This window comes from Callorhinus ursinus, unplaced genomic scaffold (assembly GCF_003265705.2).
Source record: "Callorhinus ursinus isolate GAN/ISIS: 27379988/994484 unplaced genomic scaffold, GSC_fseal_2.0 scaffold49, whole genome shotgun sequence".
Lineage (NCBI taxonomy): Eukaryota > Metazoa > Chordata > Mammalia > Carnivora > Otariidae > Callorhinus > Callorhinus ursinus.
Genome location: NW_027397111.1, coordinates 10,322,235 through 10,339,585, shown reverse-complemented (window position 1 = coordinate 10,339,585; position 17,351 = coordinate 10,322,235). Strand labels below are relative to the sequence as shown.

Here is a 17,351-nt window from a genome sequence, read left to right as displayed (position 1 = left end):
CTGCTCCATGGTCAACATATAAAAAATAGTAATGTATTTCTATGTACAAGCAAGCAGAAAATGAAATTTTAAAGGATCCCATTTGTAAGTCATTAAAAAAAACAACCAGTAAATGCCAAGGAATAAATCTAACAAAAGATATGCAGAACTCTGTACATAAATCTATAAAATATTATTGACAGCAATTAAAGAAAGGGAGCATATCGGCCACAGACTTGAAGACTCACTATTATAATTCGCCCCAAACTGATCCAGCGTAAGAAAATCACATCAGGGTGTGTGGGGAGCTCGACAATCATAAAAATGCAAAGGGCCAACAACAGTCCTTTTGGAAAAGAAAAATCGTGTGGGACATGTTGTACCACATATGAGGACTTATTAGAAAGCTATTGCAATGAAAACAGTGAGGTACTGGTACCAAGATAGACACACAGATCTAGGAAAGGATTAGGATCAGAAAACAGGCTCACACATACAGAGAAAAATATGGAAAGGAGGCAATGCATAGCAATGGGAAGGTTTTTTCAGTGAACAGTTTTGGATTAATTAGGTATCTAGATGGAAATAAAATTAAACTCAGGTTCCCCTTCTAACCACACATAAAAATCAGTTGCACATGGGTTGTTGGCAAAATACAAATACTTCCAAAAGATAATTTAGTAGAATATCTTCACCATTAGGGGGTAGGAATGACTCCTTAAATAGGTACACACAGCATTAATCATAAGGGAATGATTGATAAACTAGACTATATTAAAATTAAGACTTCTATTCATCAATAAACACCCATGAAGAGTGATAAGGCAAACTGCAGAATGGGAGAGGATACTTGTACACATATAACTTAAAGGGGTTATACCCAGTATATATCCAAAGAACTCCAAAAACAGTAAGAAAAAGATAATCCAATAGTAATGGGCAAGAGACTTGAACAGGCACTTTATAGAAGAGTATTTTCGAATAGCCAGTAGAATCATGAAAAGATCAATCCCATTAGTAATCAGGGAAATGCAAAGTAAAACCAAATGACATTAACATTACACATGTTAATGTGTAATGGGGGGGAAATGCCACAAGATAGCAGAGATATGAAACAACCAAAAGATAGCAGAGATACGAAATAAAGTGAATTCTCATATGGATTAAACTCTCATATTCTTGATGAAGAGAGTATAAATTGAAAAATTTGGAAGCAGTCTGGCATTATCTGCTAAAGGTTAAGGATATTCGTACTTTACAACCAAACAGTTCTACTCCTAGTTATATCCCCAACCTAATGTGTACACACGCACAAGAGGCATTTGCAAGATTATTCATAACATTATTCGCAGGAATCAGAAACTGGTTATTAGGTGGTTCACAAATCTTGTTTGTCTTCCCCCTGGGTACACGGTGGGAGTGTACTTTTTTTTTTTTACCTTAAACTATATCTATATACATATATTTTTATTATGTTAATCACCATACATCATTAGTTTTTGATGTAGTGTTCCATGATTCGTTGTTTGCGTAGAACACCCAGTGCTCCATTCAGTATGTGTCTTCCTTAATACCCATCACCAGGCTAACCCATCCCTCCACCCCCCTCCCCTCTAGAACCCTCAGTTTGTTTCTCAGAGTCCATAGTCTCTCATGGTTCATCTCCCCCTCCGTTATCCACCCCTTCGTTCTTCCCTTCCTGTTATCTTTTTTTTTTTAAGCATATAATGTATTATTTGTTTCAGAGGTACAAGTCTGTGATTCAACAGTCTTACACAATTCACAGCACTCACCATAGCACATACCCTCCCTAATGACTATCGCCCAGCCACCCCATCCCTCCCACCCCCCACAACTCCAGCAACCCTGTTTCCTGAGATTAAGAATTCCTCATATCAGTGTGGTCATATGATACATGTCTTTCTCTGACTTATTTCACTCAGTGTAATACCCTCCAGTTCCATCCCCGTCGTTGCAAATGGCCAGATTTCATTCGTTTTGATGGCTGCATAATATTCCTGTGTGTGTGTGTGTGTGTGTGTGTGTGTGTGTGTGTGTGTGTGTATACACACATACACAACATCTTCTTTATCCATTCATCTGTTGATGGACATTTTGGCTCTTTCCATAGTTTGGCTATTGTGGACATTGCTGCTATAAACATCAGGGTGCACGTACCCCTTCAGATCCCTACATTTGTATCTTTGGGGTAAATACCCAGTAGTGCAACTGCTGGATTGTATGGTATCTCTATTTTCAACTTTTTGAGGAACCGCCATACTGTGTACTTTCTTACCAACTATGGAGTTATACATGGCAAGGAGACTTGTTTTGGCCAATTACATAGAGGCAAAAAGGACGTGTGTTACTTATGGGCTGAAACTTTTGGTGCCAGGGAGTGATCTGCCTTGTTCCCTTTTCTTTCCTTTTGGAAGCATGTACTGCATTGGCTAGGGACCCTGAGTAACTATGAGTAGTCCCTGCCTCTTCTGTGGTGTTAAGCCATTAACATTTTGGATTTTTATTTCCTGCAGCATGGCCCAGCCCATTCTGATTGATATACCACTCAAGTGTACATGAATAGTTGAATCAATCAACTGTGGTTTACAGTTGTAATTTACACACAGAACAGGATAATTCTACAGTAAGAACAGTGAAAGAAATTCATTTGTACTCAACAACATGGATGAATCCCAAAAACTTAATGTTGAGTAAAAGAAGCCAGACGCATGGAAATATATACTATTTAGGTATAGATACTTAAAAAGGGGTCTGAGCACCAAATTCCACCATGGGGTCGTCCCCCACACCAACAAGTAATTCTCTGAGACACCAGCAGGGTGTCCTATAACTCACCTTAATCCTGACACTATCTGCCTAGAGACAGCATCAGATTGCACAGATTTAGGGCTCAGTCCTGCAAGACTGCCCTCCTCCCTCACATCAGACACTAGTTGAAAATCCAGGTTTCAACTGGTGCTTCTGACTACAGATTGGAGATTCCAATGACCACCCCACTCCTGGGGTTCAATTAATTTCCTAGAATAGCTCACAGTTTACTTACATTTACTGGTTTATTATAAAAGAATACAATAAAGAATGCAGCTGAACATCCAGGTGGAAAAAATACTTAGGACAAAGCATGTGGGAAGGCAAGCCTTCCATCCCAGGTGACTTGGGGCATTACAAAAGTTGTCTCATTAACACAAAAGACAGTTTCCCAGCTCTCACCACTTAGGAAATTCCAATGGTTTTAGAAGCTCTGTGTTAGAAATGGGAGGAAGACCAAATATGTATTTTTTGTCATAAATCACAGTATCACAAGGCTTAACTAGTAAGACTACACAGAAAAGCAGGGAAATTAATGTCATGAGAGTCAGGATGATGGTAACTTTGTATGGTTGAGAGAAGAAAGTGGTTGATGTTTGGGAGGTAGCATAAAAGGTTTTCAGGTGCTGAAGCTTTCTCAATTCGGATGGTCGTTACAATGGTGCTGGCCTGTGATAAACAATGGGCCAAACATTTTTGTTTCATTCTTTTCTATATGGATGTGTGTTTTGTTTACTTTTCTGAGGTGTTTAACTAAAAGGGATTTGAAAAAAAAATCAGTAGTTGCTGTAACAACAAACCTTCAAGGGTGTAATGGTTCAACCATAAAGAAAATGATTTCTCACTCATGTGAAGTCCGAAACAGGTGTTCCTAATGATATAGGAAACAAAGGCAAAAGAAAAATTAAATTTCCTTACTACTTACAGTCCATTGACAAATCCTTGAAATAGGCAGAGTGACATTCCTCTAGGAACTCAGCTGCCTCGATGTTAATACTTTGCTAAGGGCAAAAGGCAATCTTAGCCCGACACCCCGGGATCCTGTCAGTCAACTTTAACATTTAAAAACTACTTTGGAAATTTCCTTTATCTCTAAACTCCCCAAAGATACACGTTGACAAGCATCCTCCAAGCAACTGGTCCACTGATATACATCTGAAGGGTCTCATGACTAAATTTTTACTAAACAGTAATAAATGACCTTTTCCCAACAATAGCTAGCCTCCTCAAGGTCCTAGAAACCTGTGCTATCCCTAAATACCTCAAAGCCTATGCTATCCCTCACCCCCTCCCAACTTGAAAGTATATAATCGGCCACTCCTCAGGACCCCAGTGCAGCTTTCTGCCCACAGGTCCTGTCCCCATGCTTTCATAAAACCATCTTTTTGCACCAAAGACATCTCAAGAATTTTTTCTTGGCCATCAGCTCTGAACCCCACCATTTCCTACATCACTAATTGGTGGGTGGCTCTTCTCTAAGTGATGTTTCAGGGATCTAGGCTCCTTCCATCTTTTGGCTCCAGCATCTTCAGCATGTAGCTTTCAAGGTCACATGTGCAAATGCATGAAGGTGGCCATAGTGGATAACAGAGGACTATGCATAGGAAAATGTAAGGACCCAAATCTGTAAGTAGCACACATTAGTTCTGCTATCATCCAACTGGCTAAATTCAATCCTGTGGCCACACTTAAGCATGAGGGGAGCTGGGAAACAGAGTCCGGCTGATTTCCCAGGAAGAACATGGGTGTGAGGAACACCTGGCAGGTCTCTGCCACAACATATATATACCAAAACCATGTATCTGGCCAAAGATACATACGTATCTAGAGACATGCAACAAACACCTTGCGGGGGTGAGGAACAGAAGAGCGAGAATCAGGAATAAAGGAAACAAAGAACAGAAGAGGGGGCTTTCATGGGCCAATCCTAAAACAGGGCCATACATTTAGGAGGCTTAACTCAATTCTTAGCATCAATCGATGCAGCAATGAAAGAGACAAGAAGTCCAGCAGGGACGGTGCCAGAAGCACCATCCTAACCAGACTGACTCTGAATTGTGACCCTAGTCTTTACAGCTGTCCATCCTCTCCTGGTCCAGGCTGTTTTCTAAGCCTCACTCCTTGGACTTCTCACGAGTTCTTACTACTTATTGATGTCCTCCCAGGACTTTCTCTTCTTAACCACACTTTGTTATAGCCAAACGCTGTACGCATCACAGAGTAGATGGGATTTTACCTGTTGAACCTCCGTCCCACGTGGAACTTCAGCCATTACAGTAAGCATCCTTACGTCATCCTTGGCGTCAGTGGGAAGGCAGCTACAGAGAGCCCAACGTCTAGATAAACATGCTTTCCAGCAGCAACAGCCAAGCAGCAGGAGGATGACCCTTGCCTCCCAAATCCCGTGAGTGCATCTAATTGGTGGAATATAATTTTTATAAGAACGCTAGCTCTAAGGATTTTAATTTCTCCAGGTAGCAAAGAATTTGAAGCAACAAGGTGAATGGAGGCATATTATTATGTGGCTGACAGAAGCAACAAAGTCATGAGAAATGACATGGATTATATTCCTTATTTACCTATTTTCTTTGGGTTCCTAAACCACTACATTATCTCCGCCCACCCCCTTAACACACTCTGGTTGTGTTGCAGCAGCTGAGATTCTGCAAACTCTTTATTTCCCAGAATCTACTGCCAGCTGGTTCCATTAGGTCCTGTCAATGGGACATCCTAAAGGGAAACTGAAAGTGAAAGTCAGGAGGAAGGCCCTTCATTCCTGTTTTCCAGATGCTGTCACCCTACTTCAGCTGCAGGCAGCTGTCTCCAGCTACTAGCCGCTTCTGCATTTAGCAGCAGCTTTGCCTCACTTGTCAAGAGATTTTAGCAGCAGACAGGCCATCATGCCCTTCCTCAGACGTCCAAGCACTAGGTACATGGAAGGAGCTTCCCCCACAAAGCTCTAGTATCAGCCAAAAGGGGCCCCTTCTCTGAGCTCCTAGTTTCCGGTGATTATACCACTTCTTCCTGTTTGTTTCCCCAGGACTTGGGATGTTCTCGGATATCTCCAGTTATTAATTTCTGAATTACATCAGCAACTTCTTCCTACTCTTTCAGCCTTCCGACACTTGCAATCAATTCTCCGTATTAAATGCCGTCACTTGAAATACCTAGTGTGGTTTGCATTTTCCTGACAAGGCCCTGATTGATAGGTGAATGGTTATTAAAAACACAGCTGAGTGAGGGAGGAGGGTGGGAAAGTAAGAATACATCATCAGTAACACTCTATATAAATAAAGCATATGCACATAGTTCACACTTCCTAAGAATATGTACATAAGAATGAGGACATTAAATGAGGTTTTCAGTTGTCTAAGATCTTTGGGTAATACACCAAAACTGAACACAATAGGTAACAGGTACTGACACATTCTAAAGAAGGTGCTGCATATATCCACATAGGATTTACTCCTAAGATAATAAAGCTGATCCAGAGCCCCCCAACTTTCTATTGTATAAGAAGTGAGAAATGAAAGATGCATTGATAGGAATTTTTAGGAATAGAGAACTTTTCCTCCCTGAAAGGAAAAGGAGCAGTGCTGTTCCGTCCATCCTAACTCAAGTGAGAAGGGCTCCAAAGAACCATCTATAGTCATTTTGTGTTCCCACAAGGGACAGGCTTCATATTCATTCAGATTACATTCTCTAGAGGTCTGCCACACCCAGGAACTTAACAAAGCCATCTCCATATGACCATGGAGGTGGAGCCTGGGGCAAAGGCTTCTTGGGAGAATAGAACCTGAATCACTTATGAAGGTTTGGAGTCCTATGACTATAGAGATTGGTGCTTTACTTCTCACATGGAGAAGTCAGTCGGGCTGGCAGGGGCAAGCAGGGAGAAAGAAGTCAGCTGCTGGCTGGCCTGCACTTTCAGTGTCTGGTGGGACAAATATGCATGAGTTTCCAGTGGGCTTCTTGAAAGAAAACCAGTCTTGAGGTGTTTGTTGGGACCGCTCCCAGGAGGGCTGCCCAGGGGAGGGATGTTAGCATTAGCAGGCTGTGGATTCACGGACAGGGGCAGGAGCTGAAGAGGAGTGTGGGCTGTGTATCATAAGGAGGGAAGCAAAGCCAGTCAGTGCACAAGTCCCCATGGGGCCTCCAGAGAACCCGAATAGCTCACATAGAGGCAACATTTAAATGCCTTAGTAGAGCACACTGATGGGAGTTTAGTTTTTTCTCCTCCAATGTGCCCTCCCCATCCCAATCCTAAGTAAGAGAGGAGGTAAAGAATGAGTGAAAGAAACAGACCATGTTTCCCCACCTCACTGGGGCTGGAGGAAGAAGAGCTTTGAATTGGGTAAGTTGCTCACAAGTCAGTGAGGTGTGGGAAGGGATGAGGGAGACAAATATATTTAAAATGCTAATAGTTTAGATTGGCCTCAGTTATGTTATAGGGAATAATGAAACATATTTACACCAGAGTATTAACAATGTAGAAAGACCCCTGAAGTAAGGTCAAAAAGGTAGGGGCTGTGGCAATCAGCAAGACTCCCAAGAAGTAAAACAGTAAGTAGGATGTCCCTGCCGAATCAAGAACACATCACCTTGAACAAATCAGAATCAAGAGACCAAGAGTAACAAAGACCTAATAACATCCTTGAGTTCCTAAACCAGTCACCAGCCACCTACCTTTGGGTTTCTAATAATATTAGAATAAAAATCTAATTTGTTTAGGACATTCTTCAGTGGGATATTTTCTTCTGGTCACAACCAAAATGCAACTGACAGGGGCGCCTGGGTGGCTCAGTTAAGCATCTGCCTTCGGCTCAAGTCACGATCCCAGGTTCCTGGGATCAAGCCTGGCGTCAGGCTCTCTGCTCAGCGGGGAGCCTGCTTCTCCCTCTCCCTCTGCCTCTGCCTGCCACTCCCCCTGCTTGTGTTCTCTCAAATAAATGAATAAAATCTTAAAAAAAAAAATGCAACTGATAAAATGAGTATCTCAACTTCCTCATGTGAGCTTTTTTCTCTCAATTAAGATTCAAAGTTATGGGACAGGTAGGAGTGTTGACTGGCACCTGGTAAAACGGTATGTTTGAAGCACCCTGAAGGAAACAAAAAGGGTTTTGTGATCTGGAGTAAGGTGGACAGGATGCCCAGAAAACATCTATTAGCCAGGGTATATAATGCTAACTTCTGTAACTTTCCCAAAGCTCAGTAACTTAATGTAACAGAGGTTTCTTTTCGTTTAAAATCCAATGTGGATGTTCTTGGTCAAACAGCTTTCCTCCAAGCAGTGACTCAGACTCTATGTTCTGACTCCACTGTCTTCAAAACATGTGCTTCAAGATTACTGAGGCAGGCAGGAGGGGGTGTGGGAATGTGGAGAAGACTCATCCACTCTGTAGCTGCCTTGGTCTGGTAGTAAAACATCACTTCTACTCACTTTCCGTTGGTGAGGACTATTCACAGAGCCTCACCTTTTTTTTTTTTTTTAATTTTATTTATTTATTTGAGAGAGAGAATGAAAGAGAGAGACAGAGAGCATGAGAGGGGGGAGGGTCAGAGGGAGAAGCAGACTCCCTGCTCAGCAGGGAGCCCGATGTGGGACTCGATCCCGGGACTCCAGGATCACCTGAGCCGAAGGCAGTGGCTTAACCAACTGAGCCACCCAGGCGCCCCTCAGAGAGCCTCACTTGATGCAAGGAGCTGGGAAAAGGAGTTTAACTGTGTGTCTGTGAACAGGACATTTTGGTGAGCATCTAGCCAGTTTCTTCTACAGAAGAAATGCAGATACTGGCATGAAGATCTGGAAGATGAAAATGAGCTCATCACGAAAAGTACTGTAGAAAGATGGGGCAGCATGTGTAAAGAGCCAGCAGGAGCAGCTTGGAATGCTTGAGGAAAGAAAAGAAAGCCTGTGTGGCCGGAGCCTCAGGAGGAAGCAATGGGTTAAGATGCAGTTGGAGAGCAAGGCCTGGGCAGATCACACAGGGCTTGGGAACAAGTCTACGTCTTTTGTTCTCAGAACACTGAGAACCCATTGAAGGATTTTAAAAAGAGAAATGGCATATCTGATTTACATTTTAAAAATCACTTGGCTGTGTGGGCAATGAATGGCTCTGGGGGCAGGAAGGGAAGCAATTAGACCAGTAAGGCAGTTGCTACAGTGGTCAAATATCCTAGAACCAGGTGGCCAGTCTGAGAAGTCACCTGGGAAGGAGGACGACCTGTGGATAGAGAGCTCTAATTGCAGGTCTGTGTCTGTGAAAAGCTGTGAAGGGCTTTGTGCAATTATGTAAATGCTTGAGTGTTTGGAGCTGAGCTGTGTCTCTGCCAAGATCATGTTGTTTCCTTTGGAACGGTGTTCCCGCAGGACTGTGTTACAGGAACAAAAGCGGGAGCACACCAACAACTGCAGCAGCAAGAAACATCTCAAAGCACGCTGAACAAGCACAAGGCACAGGCTGCCATCCAAACCCAACCTTATTCTTACCACCCCTCCAAACTTTTCTCCTTTGTTGGCACTGTTCCCTGCTGTGGAGAGAAGCTGCAGCAAGCCTGTGACTTTTCAGCTCATTCTTAGTTAACGGTCTTAAGAGCTCAAGCAATTAGAATGTCTAACCCTATGTAACAATAAATAATCTGCACCTACTGTAGCTTTAGCTACGTTCACCTCCCAGCCCTGCCCCACTTACGTCTAGTCTCAAGGAGCCTGAGCTGGGGAGGGGAAGAACAATCTGTATGCTCTCTGCTCTTCTTACCTCCAATTTACCTAACAGCTGCTGACTGCTCTGGGTCCAGCCGCACAGAAATAAGTGGGTAAGAAAGGAAAGAAGGTTCTTGCTGGACTGGGTGGTTCTGTGCCCTGTGGGCCTGAAAGATATTTAACGGGGACATCCCAGCTGCCCCCTTGACCCTGGTGGATGCCGCTTTGGTGGGTGGTCTCCTGCAATTCCCTCCTCAGCCCGCATGGCACACTCCTAGCTGCTCTGTGCTGAGGTCTCCTTGCTTCCTCAAATGGTCCTACTGGAAAGGACCCAAGACCATCCCACGCTTCCTTCTCTCCTGCAAGATGCACAGGATACACACATGCCTCAATTGCCACAGCAAAGTGTGGGAATGCAGGCCAATGCAAAAGCAGCGGCACTCCCCCGGCTTCACCACTGAGACAGTTAGTGAGCCTCTGCTTGCCCTCTACATTCCCAGGGCGGAAGTCAAGACTCCAGTCCTCGGCCATAGGAATATAAATACCTCAAGCTTCCTGAATGGTCCCAGTGGAGTCCGCAGTTAGATCTGAGGTGAGGGGGTTGGGCCCTCACAGTCCAGCTGTGCTGTCTCACAACAGCAAGCTCTCTACAGAGATCCTACACTGTCTCTCCCCATGCATCCTCTTTCTGACCTTGAACCTCAAGCATACTATTAATACCACCAGTAATCATACTCCATTTCCCTCATTCGTTCATTCCCTCTTAACTCTAATAAGGGCGTTTATGCTCTCCTCGCCTCAAAACTCCAACCCCTTCCCCGCTACTCTCTCAACCCTGCTTCCTGCTTCACTGTGAGAAACCAAAGCAACCAGAATAGAACTTTTCAAACCCTAGCCTGATCTCCTGAATCAGAAACTGGGTGAAGGCTCGTTAATCACTGGGTGATTATAATGCACTGCCTTGCACGGTACAGCAACCCCCTCCCACCTACCGCTTACTACTCTTGCCCTTCCTTTAATCTCTTCTCAAATTGTTCTTTAAACTAGGTTGCTGTTTGAGCAGCTGGCATGTAGTTATTTCCTAAGGAAATACACTGTTCCGTCTCCAGCCTCAGCTCTCAGCATTAAACACTGAAGTCCAAGAGCTTGGGCTTGCCCAAGAGTTTGTCCTGAAGCTGATGATGGAGCCAGGAGGGCCCAGAGCAGGCTTGGGGGGAGTCCCACTTTCAGAATCAGAGCAACTGATGGAGACACTAATGGCACTGGGCTGAGTTACGGGGAGTCCAAGGCCTGAGTCAAACCCAGAGAGATATTTACCTGGGTGGATGGAGCCAGAATAGGCATAGGAAGAATCCAAATTATAAGTGAGGAGGACAAAAAAAGGAGAAAGGCAGACCACAGCTGACCTGCTGAGAATAAAAAAAACAGGGAAGATAACCAGGACCTAGGGGATATAAACATTTGCAAAAGAACAGAGATAGGGAGCTATCAAAGGTAATGTGTGTCCCACAGCGAGATGCCTGCTACTCCCAACACTTTCCTTGGACTTTGTGGCCTGCCTCCCCTTACCCCTGGAGGCTCCTGTCCCGTGCAGCTGCTGCAATAATCATTTCTCCAGAAATCCCCAGTGAATCCTGAGAAGCTGGAGAGGACTATGAGGGTATTTTATCTTGGCTGTCTAGCAGCCAGCTCACCAGCCTCACATCACTCCCACAGTGGAGGTCTCTCTAGCAGGCAGTCCAAATCCCCTGCACTTCTGAAATTCATGCCATCTAGCTTCCCCATCACTCTGTCTACAGATCTCCTGGATCCGCCCCCTCCCTTGAGAGGCTGGCACCTGTTCCATGCCAATTTCTACCACCGCCCTGGAGAATGTCAGAGTCCATTCAGACAAGACCTCCCCATAATACCCGACCCCTCAGTCCATTACCCAACGTACGGGCAACCTCTCTCACACGCCTCTCAGGCACTAACCCCTGTGGCTTCACTCTAGACGCGGCCATTGCTTGGAGCTGCTGTGCTTCCAACACTAGTAATTAAAGCACTCCAATTTCTGACCACCACCTCTCACCTGCCCAGGTTGCTTGTTTAATGATTCCCAGTGCAACAACCTACCTCTCTGTCTTCACTCTCCTACCTCTTCTACAATAGTGCACGATCCAGCAGTGATCAATTACTTCTGAATGGTGTGAAATGCCTCCTTTGATTTCCACTGCATGGCAAGATTCCAACTCTGGATGATCCCTTAGTGTTCATTTCCCCCACAGTTACATTTAGATTCCTGAGTAGGAAGAGATAACCACACCACCGGGCTGGCTGGTGTAACCATAAAGTCATGAATAATACCACTCTAAATTCAAACAGGCCCTCAAGAGTATTCAGCAACCTTCACTCACTGCAGTCTGACTGCACTGTAAATTTTAACAGACCTTGCAACAGCGTTTGACAGCTGACAACCTCCCCATCCCTTCCTTCCATACTGAAAGCATCCATTCTCCCAGTTTTACTCTTCCATTTCTGGCCCAACATTCTCACCTTGTCACCTTGACTGGTCCATTTGCCTTTGCTCATCCATCAAATGCTCCTCAGAGTTTTATTCGGAGCCATTTTCTCTTCTCACTACCTTACTCTGGATGTCTTATCTATTCCCATGACTTGAATGACCACCTCTAGACTACTGATTCCCAAATCCTAGCACAGGTCTCTCCTGGCACATTTACGTCCGTCTTCCAAACAAACACGGAACAGGTACCTACAACCCAACGTTCTAAACGGCAGCACCAGCCCAACCTGTTGCTCAAGTGAGAAACCAGACTCACTGAAGAGTCCTCTCTCACAGCCCTCAACAATCCCACCTGTTCCACCTGCTCAAGTTCTCCTATCTGCTTATTCTTCCATCGTCTCTGGTCCTCAGTGCCCACATCTTGTACCCTGAGCCTGCGTTCCTCCCAATACCCTGTTCTCATCAGCCCCACCCAGCTAGACCCTGTTATTCCACCACCTCAGTGACAAGCTCTGGGAATACAAAGATAAATATGACTTGGAAAGACCGCAGCCTGATGCACAAAGCAATTACAATGCAGTTTGGAGAATGCAGATAAAGAATTAATTCTGCTTTAGGAGGGGTGGAGTAGGGACCAACTAAGCTAGGATGAGTGAGACTTCGTCAGTCAGGCGAGTATTCAGCAGACAGAACACACGCGAAGACACTGCAGTACACTGCCTAGCCTCCAAACATGCCCACTGGCCTACAGCCTACCTCAAAACCTCCATCTCCTCACTGGAGGCATCTGACTGGCTCAGAGCCCTGGAAGCTGTGTCCCAGTGGGCATTCTGAGTTTCTGCCCTTCCAAATAGGTAAGATGCTGCATCTTTATACCTGGACATGGGAGATACCTTCCAGGAGAGGCCAAGGGTCTATCATCCCAGTTCATCTTTTTCCAACACCAGCCTTCCTTGCCCGTAGCTTTCCCAGGACATGCTGATTTGGGCCCACTGCAAGGTGGAAACAACAAACAGACCCTTGTGCCAATATACAGCCCAATCCCCCAGCCTACCATGGCATCAACCAGTTGTTATTTATGAAGGGACCCAGCTCCCTTACCATGATCCTCCAAGAACAGCTCAGAGTTTTATCAACAATCTCTAAATACCCTGTGAAATGAAGCCCATTGAAAGGCCTATCTTGAGCTCTCCCAGAGTATTCCTCAGTCAACAAATCCATTCTTCACTCTTCGACCTCCAACCCTCCCTAGGAAAGGACTTTAGAAAATAGTAAGGCTTACAACACATCACAGCCATAGCTCTTATGCACCCAGCCCTGGCTGTAGATTTTCTCAGCAGACAGAGATGAGAAGAGTAGAGATGCCAGGGCAGAAACTCCACGTGACTCCTAATAGATGGAAAGAGGAGCCAAACCCAGAGATGCCTTGAATTCCAAACCAGCTAGTTCCCACATCTGGAGGACCCATAATTCCCAGATACCCTTGTATTTTCACAATAAACTCCTATTCTTTAGCTAGTCTGAATGACTTTATGCTTCTCACAAACAAGAAGGCTTCATGAGAGCAGGGCTGAGCCAGGGGGTTTCATCACACTTTAGTCTTAGGACGGCGAAAGTGATGTTATCAGTTCCCGGGTCAGAGACTGGCTGGATATAGTCTTCAGAGTTCTGAGCCTGGAGTTCAAGACTTGCATTCCCTTTCAAGGCAGGCGCAGGGGTCACCTGCGCTTGTAGAGACATGGCTGAAGCTTCAGGCCTGTGAGTTGAGCCTTGGGCCCTACCCGAGGAGGCCCAGTCTTTTCAAAGTCAAACAAGAAGAAGTGGCTGTTGGTAAGATCCTAGGGGTGGAAAAGACCTAGTGAGCTCTAAATCCTCACCCCAGCTCCTCAAAACACCGCTGGTCCATGTCCCGCCCTTGCTCAGAAAGCTCCCCAGGGCTCTCCCGTGCGTCATGCCTTCAAAGAACACAGTCTGTGTCTGTGCCTATGGTCTCCTTCCTAAACACCATTACCCTAAAAAAGACCACACAAGACAAAAATAGGGAGACTTCTTGGGGCTCTCACCTTGGAGATGACCTTGAAGCCCAGTTTGGTCACAGCCCCCAGAAAGGTCCGAACATCTTCAAACCGGCTACGGACTTCAGCCACTTTCAAGAGACCCCTGAGAAAAGTGAGGCGTACTGTGTATATACACAGACATATGCCTGTGCACATATACACATATCTGTGTGCCGGGAACGCCTACCCTTGCTTCAGCACTCGATTTGCCTCCTCTAGGAAGTCCCTGATGTTGGTTCCCATCAGTGAAAGGCAGAACACAGCCACATCCACAGACTCATCCTCCAGAGGCACCTGTAGAGAGTAGGAGTACTGTATAAAGCACACAACATGGGAAGCAGAAATCCAGCACTGAGGGGCACCTGGGTGGCTCAGTTGGTTAAGCGTCTGCCTCCGGCTCAGGTCATGATCCCAGGGTGCTGGGATCGAGCTCCACATTGGGGTCCCTGCTCAACAGGGAGCCTGCCTCTCTCTTTCCCTCTGCTGCTCCCCCTGCTTGTGCTTTCTCTCTCAAATAAATAAAATCCTAAAAAAACCAAAACAAAACAAAAAAGAAAGAAATTCAGCACTGACTGCTAGCGCCAGACACCAGGATGTGGGGTGCAGAGGGAGGGAGCATTAGAGATTAGCACATAGAGGCTGGGTCTAGAGCACAGGCCAGAGACACAGAGAGATAAAAGGGTTTACCTGGGCCATGTCACACACAGTGACCCTGGGGTCCAGAGAGGCCAAGTCAAAGCAGTACACAGGGTTCCGGATACTTGAAGCCAGGCGGCAGTCCCCGCAGCCGAAGTCAGCTACCACCAAGGACGCAGGCCTGGGAGTGGAGGGGAGGGATCACTCACTGGTCTAGTCTGAGCCATGACTGACCCACATCGCTTCTCACAGTGCCCAACCCCCATTCACCGCTGGCGAAGATCCCTGGCGATGCGGTCCACTGGCTGTAGTGGCCACTTCTTGACTTGGCTCTGGAAGCCGCGGTGATAGAGAAGAAAGGCCTCAGGATCTTCATGGAAGAGACGCTGTGCAGCACTGCTGGGGCCTGAGTATAGCTGTTCATTGAGGTAGCGAAATCGGGCACCATCCAGCCGCTGTGCCATGCGTGCTCGCAGAGCCCCTGCCCGATCCTCATGGTTATCTGGGCTGGGGGCAGGAGGCATCTCTGTCTCCTCTTTGGGGGCTGTGGCTGGAGCCTGGTCTGGTGGCTGAGGTGGCCGAAACTTGTTCTTATGTCTACGTTTGTTCTTCTGCCGGTTCCGCCACTGCTTGCGACTCAAGGTTTGGGGGGGGTTGGCAGAAGTGGACCCAGGACTTGGCTTGGATTGGTCATTTGTCGCACTACTTTTCCAAGCTTTGGGACCTGAAGAGAGGGAGATGAGAAAGCATATTTGGGGCAAGAGCCCCTGAATTCAGAGGTTTGGCAATCATCCTGGCCATACCCCTGTCCTTAAGAAAGAGGCTATGGCCTGGATGAAAACACTTCTTATTGCCTAACCCCAAACCTAATGGTGGCAGGTAACCTCTGTCACGTACAGGATCAGCTGATCCCCCTCCCTGTCCCACACACATATACACAGCCACTAGTACCTGTTTGGTTTTCACTGTCCTGGTGCTGGGCGGGGTTTGAGGGGACCTGTTTCTGGCATTTCCTCTTTCTTTTCTGTTCTTCAGCAGAGTCACTGGCACTGAGAACCCCTTTGAGGCACTTTTTCTTCCTTTTTACTTCCTTTTCTTCATAGTCACTGCCAGGTGGGCCCTGTTGTTGACATTTCTTCTTCCTCTTCTTCTCTATTTCAATAGAGGCAGTGGTAGATGAGGCCTTTTTCGGGCGTTTCTTCTTCCTTTCCACCACATCCTCCTCAGAGTCACTGCCAGGCAGGCTAGGAGGTTGCTGGGGAAGAGATGCTGCCTCTAGGGCCCGTAATGTGGCCAAGAGCTGACGATGCTTGGAGCCCTGAGGAAAAACAAGGGAAGAGAGAAGGGGTGAGGTGAATAGAATGGGGCCTGGAGAATAAGAAGGCAGAGATGGACACCTGATTCAGATGCTGGCAGAAGAATCTGGATTATTCTTAGTTAACTTCACTAGCTTGTCATGAAGCCTGCTAGACCCTGAACAACTTGTAAGTCACATCTCAACCTTTGGGAGGCTGGAGAGCAGAGAAACCACCCATCTCACTTCTTCAATTTACAGATGAGAAAATGGAGTTCCCCAGAGGACTGTGGTAAGGCCACAAGCAACAGCACCAAGGTCAGAGAACAGGAGTTCAACCCTAAATCTCAGGCTTTTGACTGCAGCTTTCTATATCTTTCTGTAAAAGCTAGGGAGGTTTCTGAAAACAAGACGGACAGGATCACAGGTGTGTACTTAAGATAAGTCTAGCCGTAGTGCAGAAAATAAACGAAAAGCGACAAGCTGCCGACGGAGAGACCTGTGGCACTTATAGCTGTGGGTTGAGGGGATGAAGAGGAGGGAATAAAGCAGGCAGATTTCATGTTGGATGATGACTGAAAGGCAGGAAGAGCCGGAGGAAGCACAGCAGCCTTCACATCTGCAAAGGCTCAAAGGAGAAGGTCTCTTGTCTGGGAGGCCTTCTGGATTGAAGTCCTACTGGGAGGTCCCAGGCCAGGCACTTAACTTGGTGGTTTTCAGTACCCACTCTGCCCCATTCCTTTAGAATGGTAGTGCTGATAAAATCCTTCATTGTCATTCACTCTTTCTCTCTAATCCAAGCTCCACACTGAAACCAATGACTTTTTCAAAATGCAAATCTTAAAAAATCATTCCCCTGTTAAAACCACTTCATTGGCTTCTATAGGTAAAATATGCAAAACTTCTCCTCTACCTCTCCAACTTCAATGGCATACCCTCTCACTCTCTGTGCTCCAACCACACGGATTATTGTATGTGTGACCCTAACAACAGGACATGCTTTCTTGCCCCAGAGCCTCTGCACGTGCTTTTCCCATCCAAGAATGCGTCTTCACTAGCTTCTACTCAACAGCTCTCACTTCGGGTCTTCTATTGGTTCCCCGGCCCCCAACACACACATTGTTGGCCGCAAGCGCCCGCCCAACACACACACACACACACACACACACACACACACACAACTATTGGTCGCAGCCCACACACAGACACACACACACACACAGACACACACACACACAACACTATTGGTCGCAGCCCCTGGCCCCCCCCACACACAAATTCTGTTGGCCGCAAGCGCCCCAAGACACACACACACACACACACACACACACACACACACACACACACACA

At 46.1% G+C, this 17,351-nt stretch overlaps 1 protein-coding gene across 1 annotated transcript in view; it reads right to left on the bottom strand.

Moving 5' to 3' along the window:
* Positions 1-3,034: 3,034 nt before the first annotated feature.
* Positions 3,035-17,351, bottom strand: part of RRP8 (ribosomal RNA processing 8) — a 14,638-nt gene continuing 321 nt past the window's right edge. Inside the window, exons 2-7 of the mRNA XM_025894410.2 lie at positions 15,659-16,025; positions 14,978-15,431; positions 14,759-14,888; positions 14,259-14,365; positions 14,078-14,174; positions 3,035-13,852 (exon numbers count right to left, since the gene is read on the bottom strand). Of these exons, the coding sequence (XP_025750195.1) occupies positions 13,733-13,852; positions 14,078-14,174; positions 14,259-14,365; positions 14,759-14,888; positions 14,978-15,431; positions 15,659-16,025 (1,275 nt within the window). The 3' untranslated portion in view covers positions 3,035-13,732. The remainder of the gene's footprint in view (positions 13,853-14,077; positions 14,175-14,258; positions 14,366-14,758; positions 14,889-14,977; positions 15,432-15,658; positions 16,026-17,351) is intronic.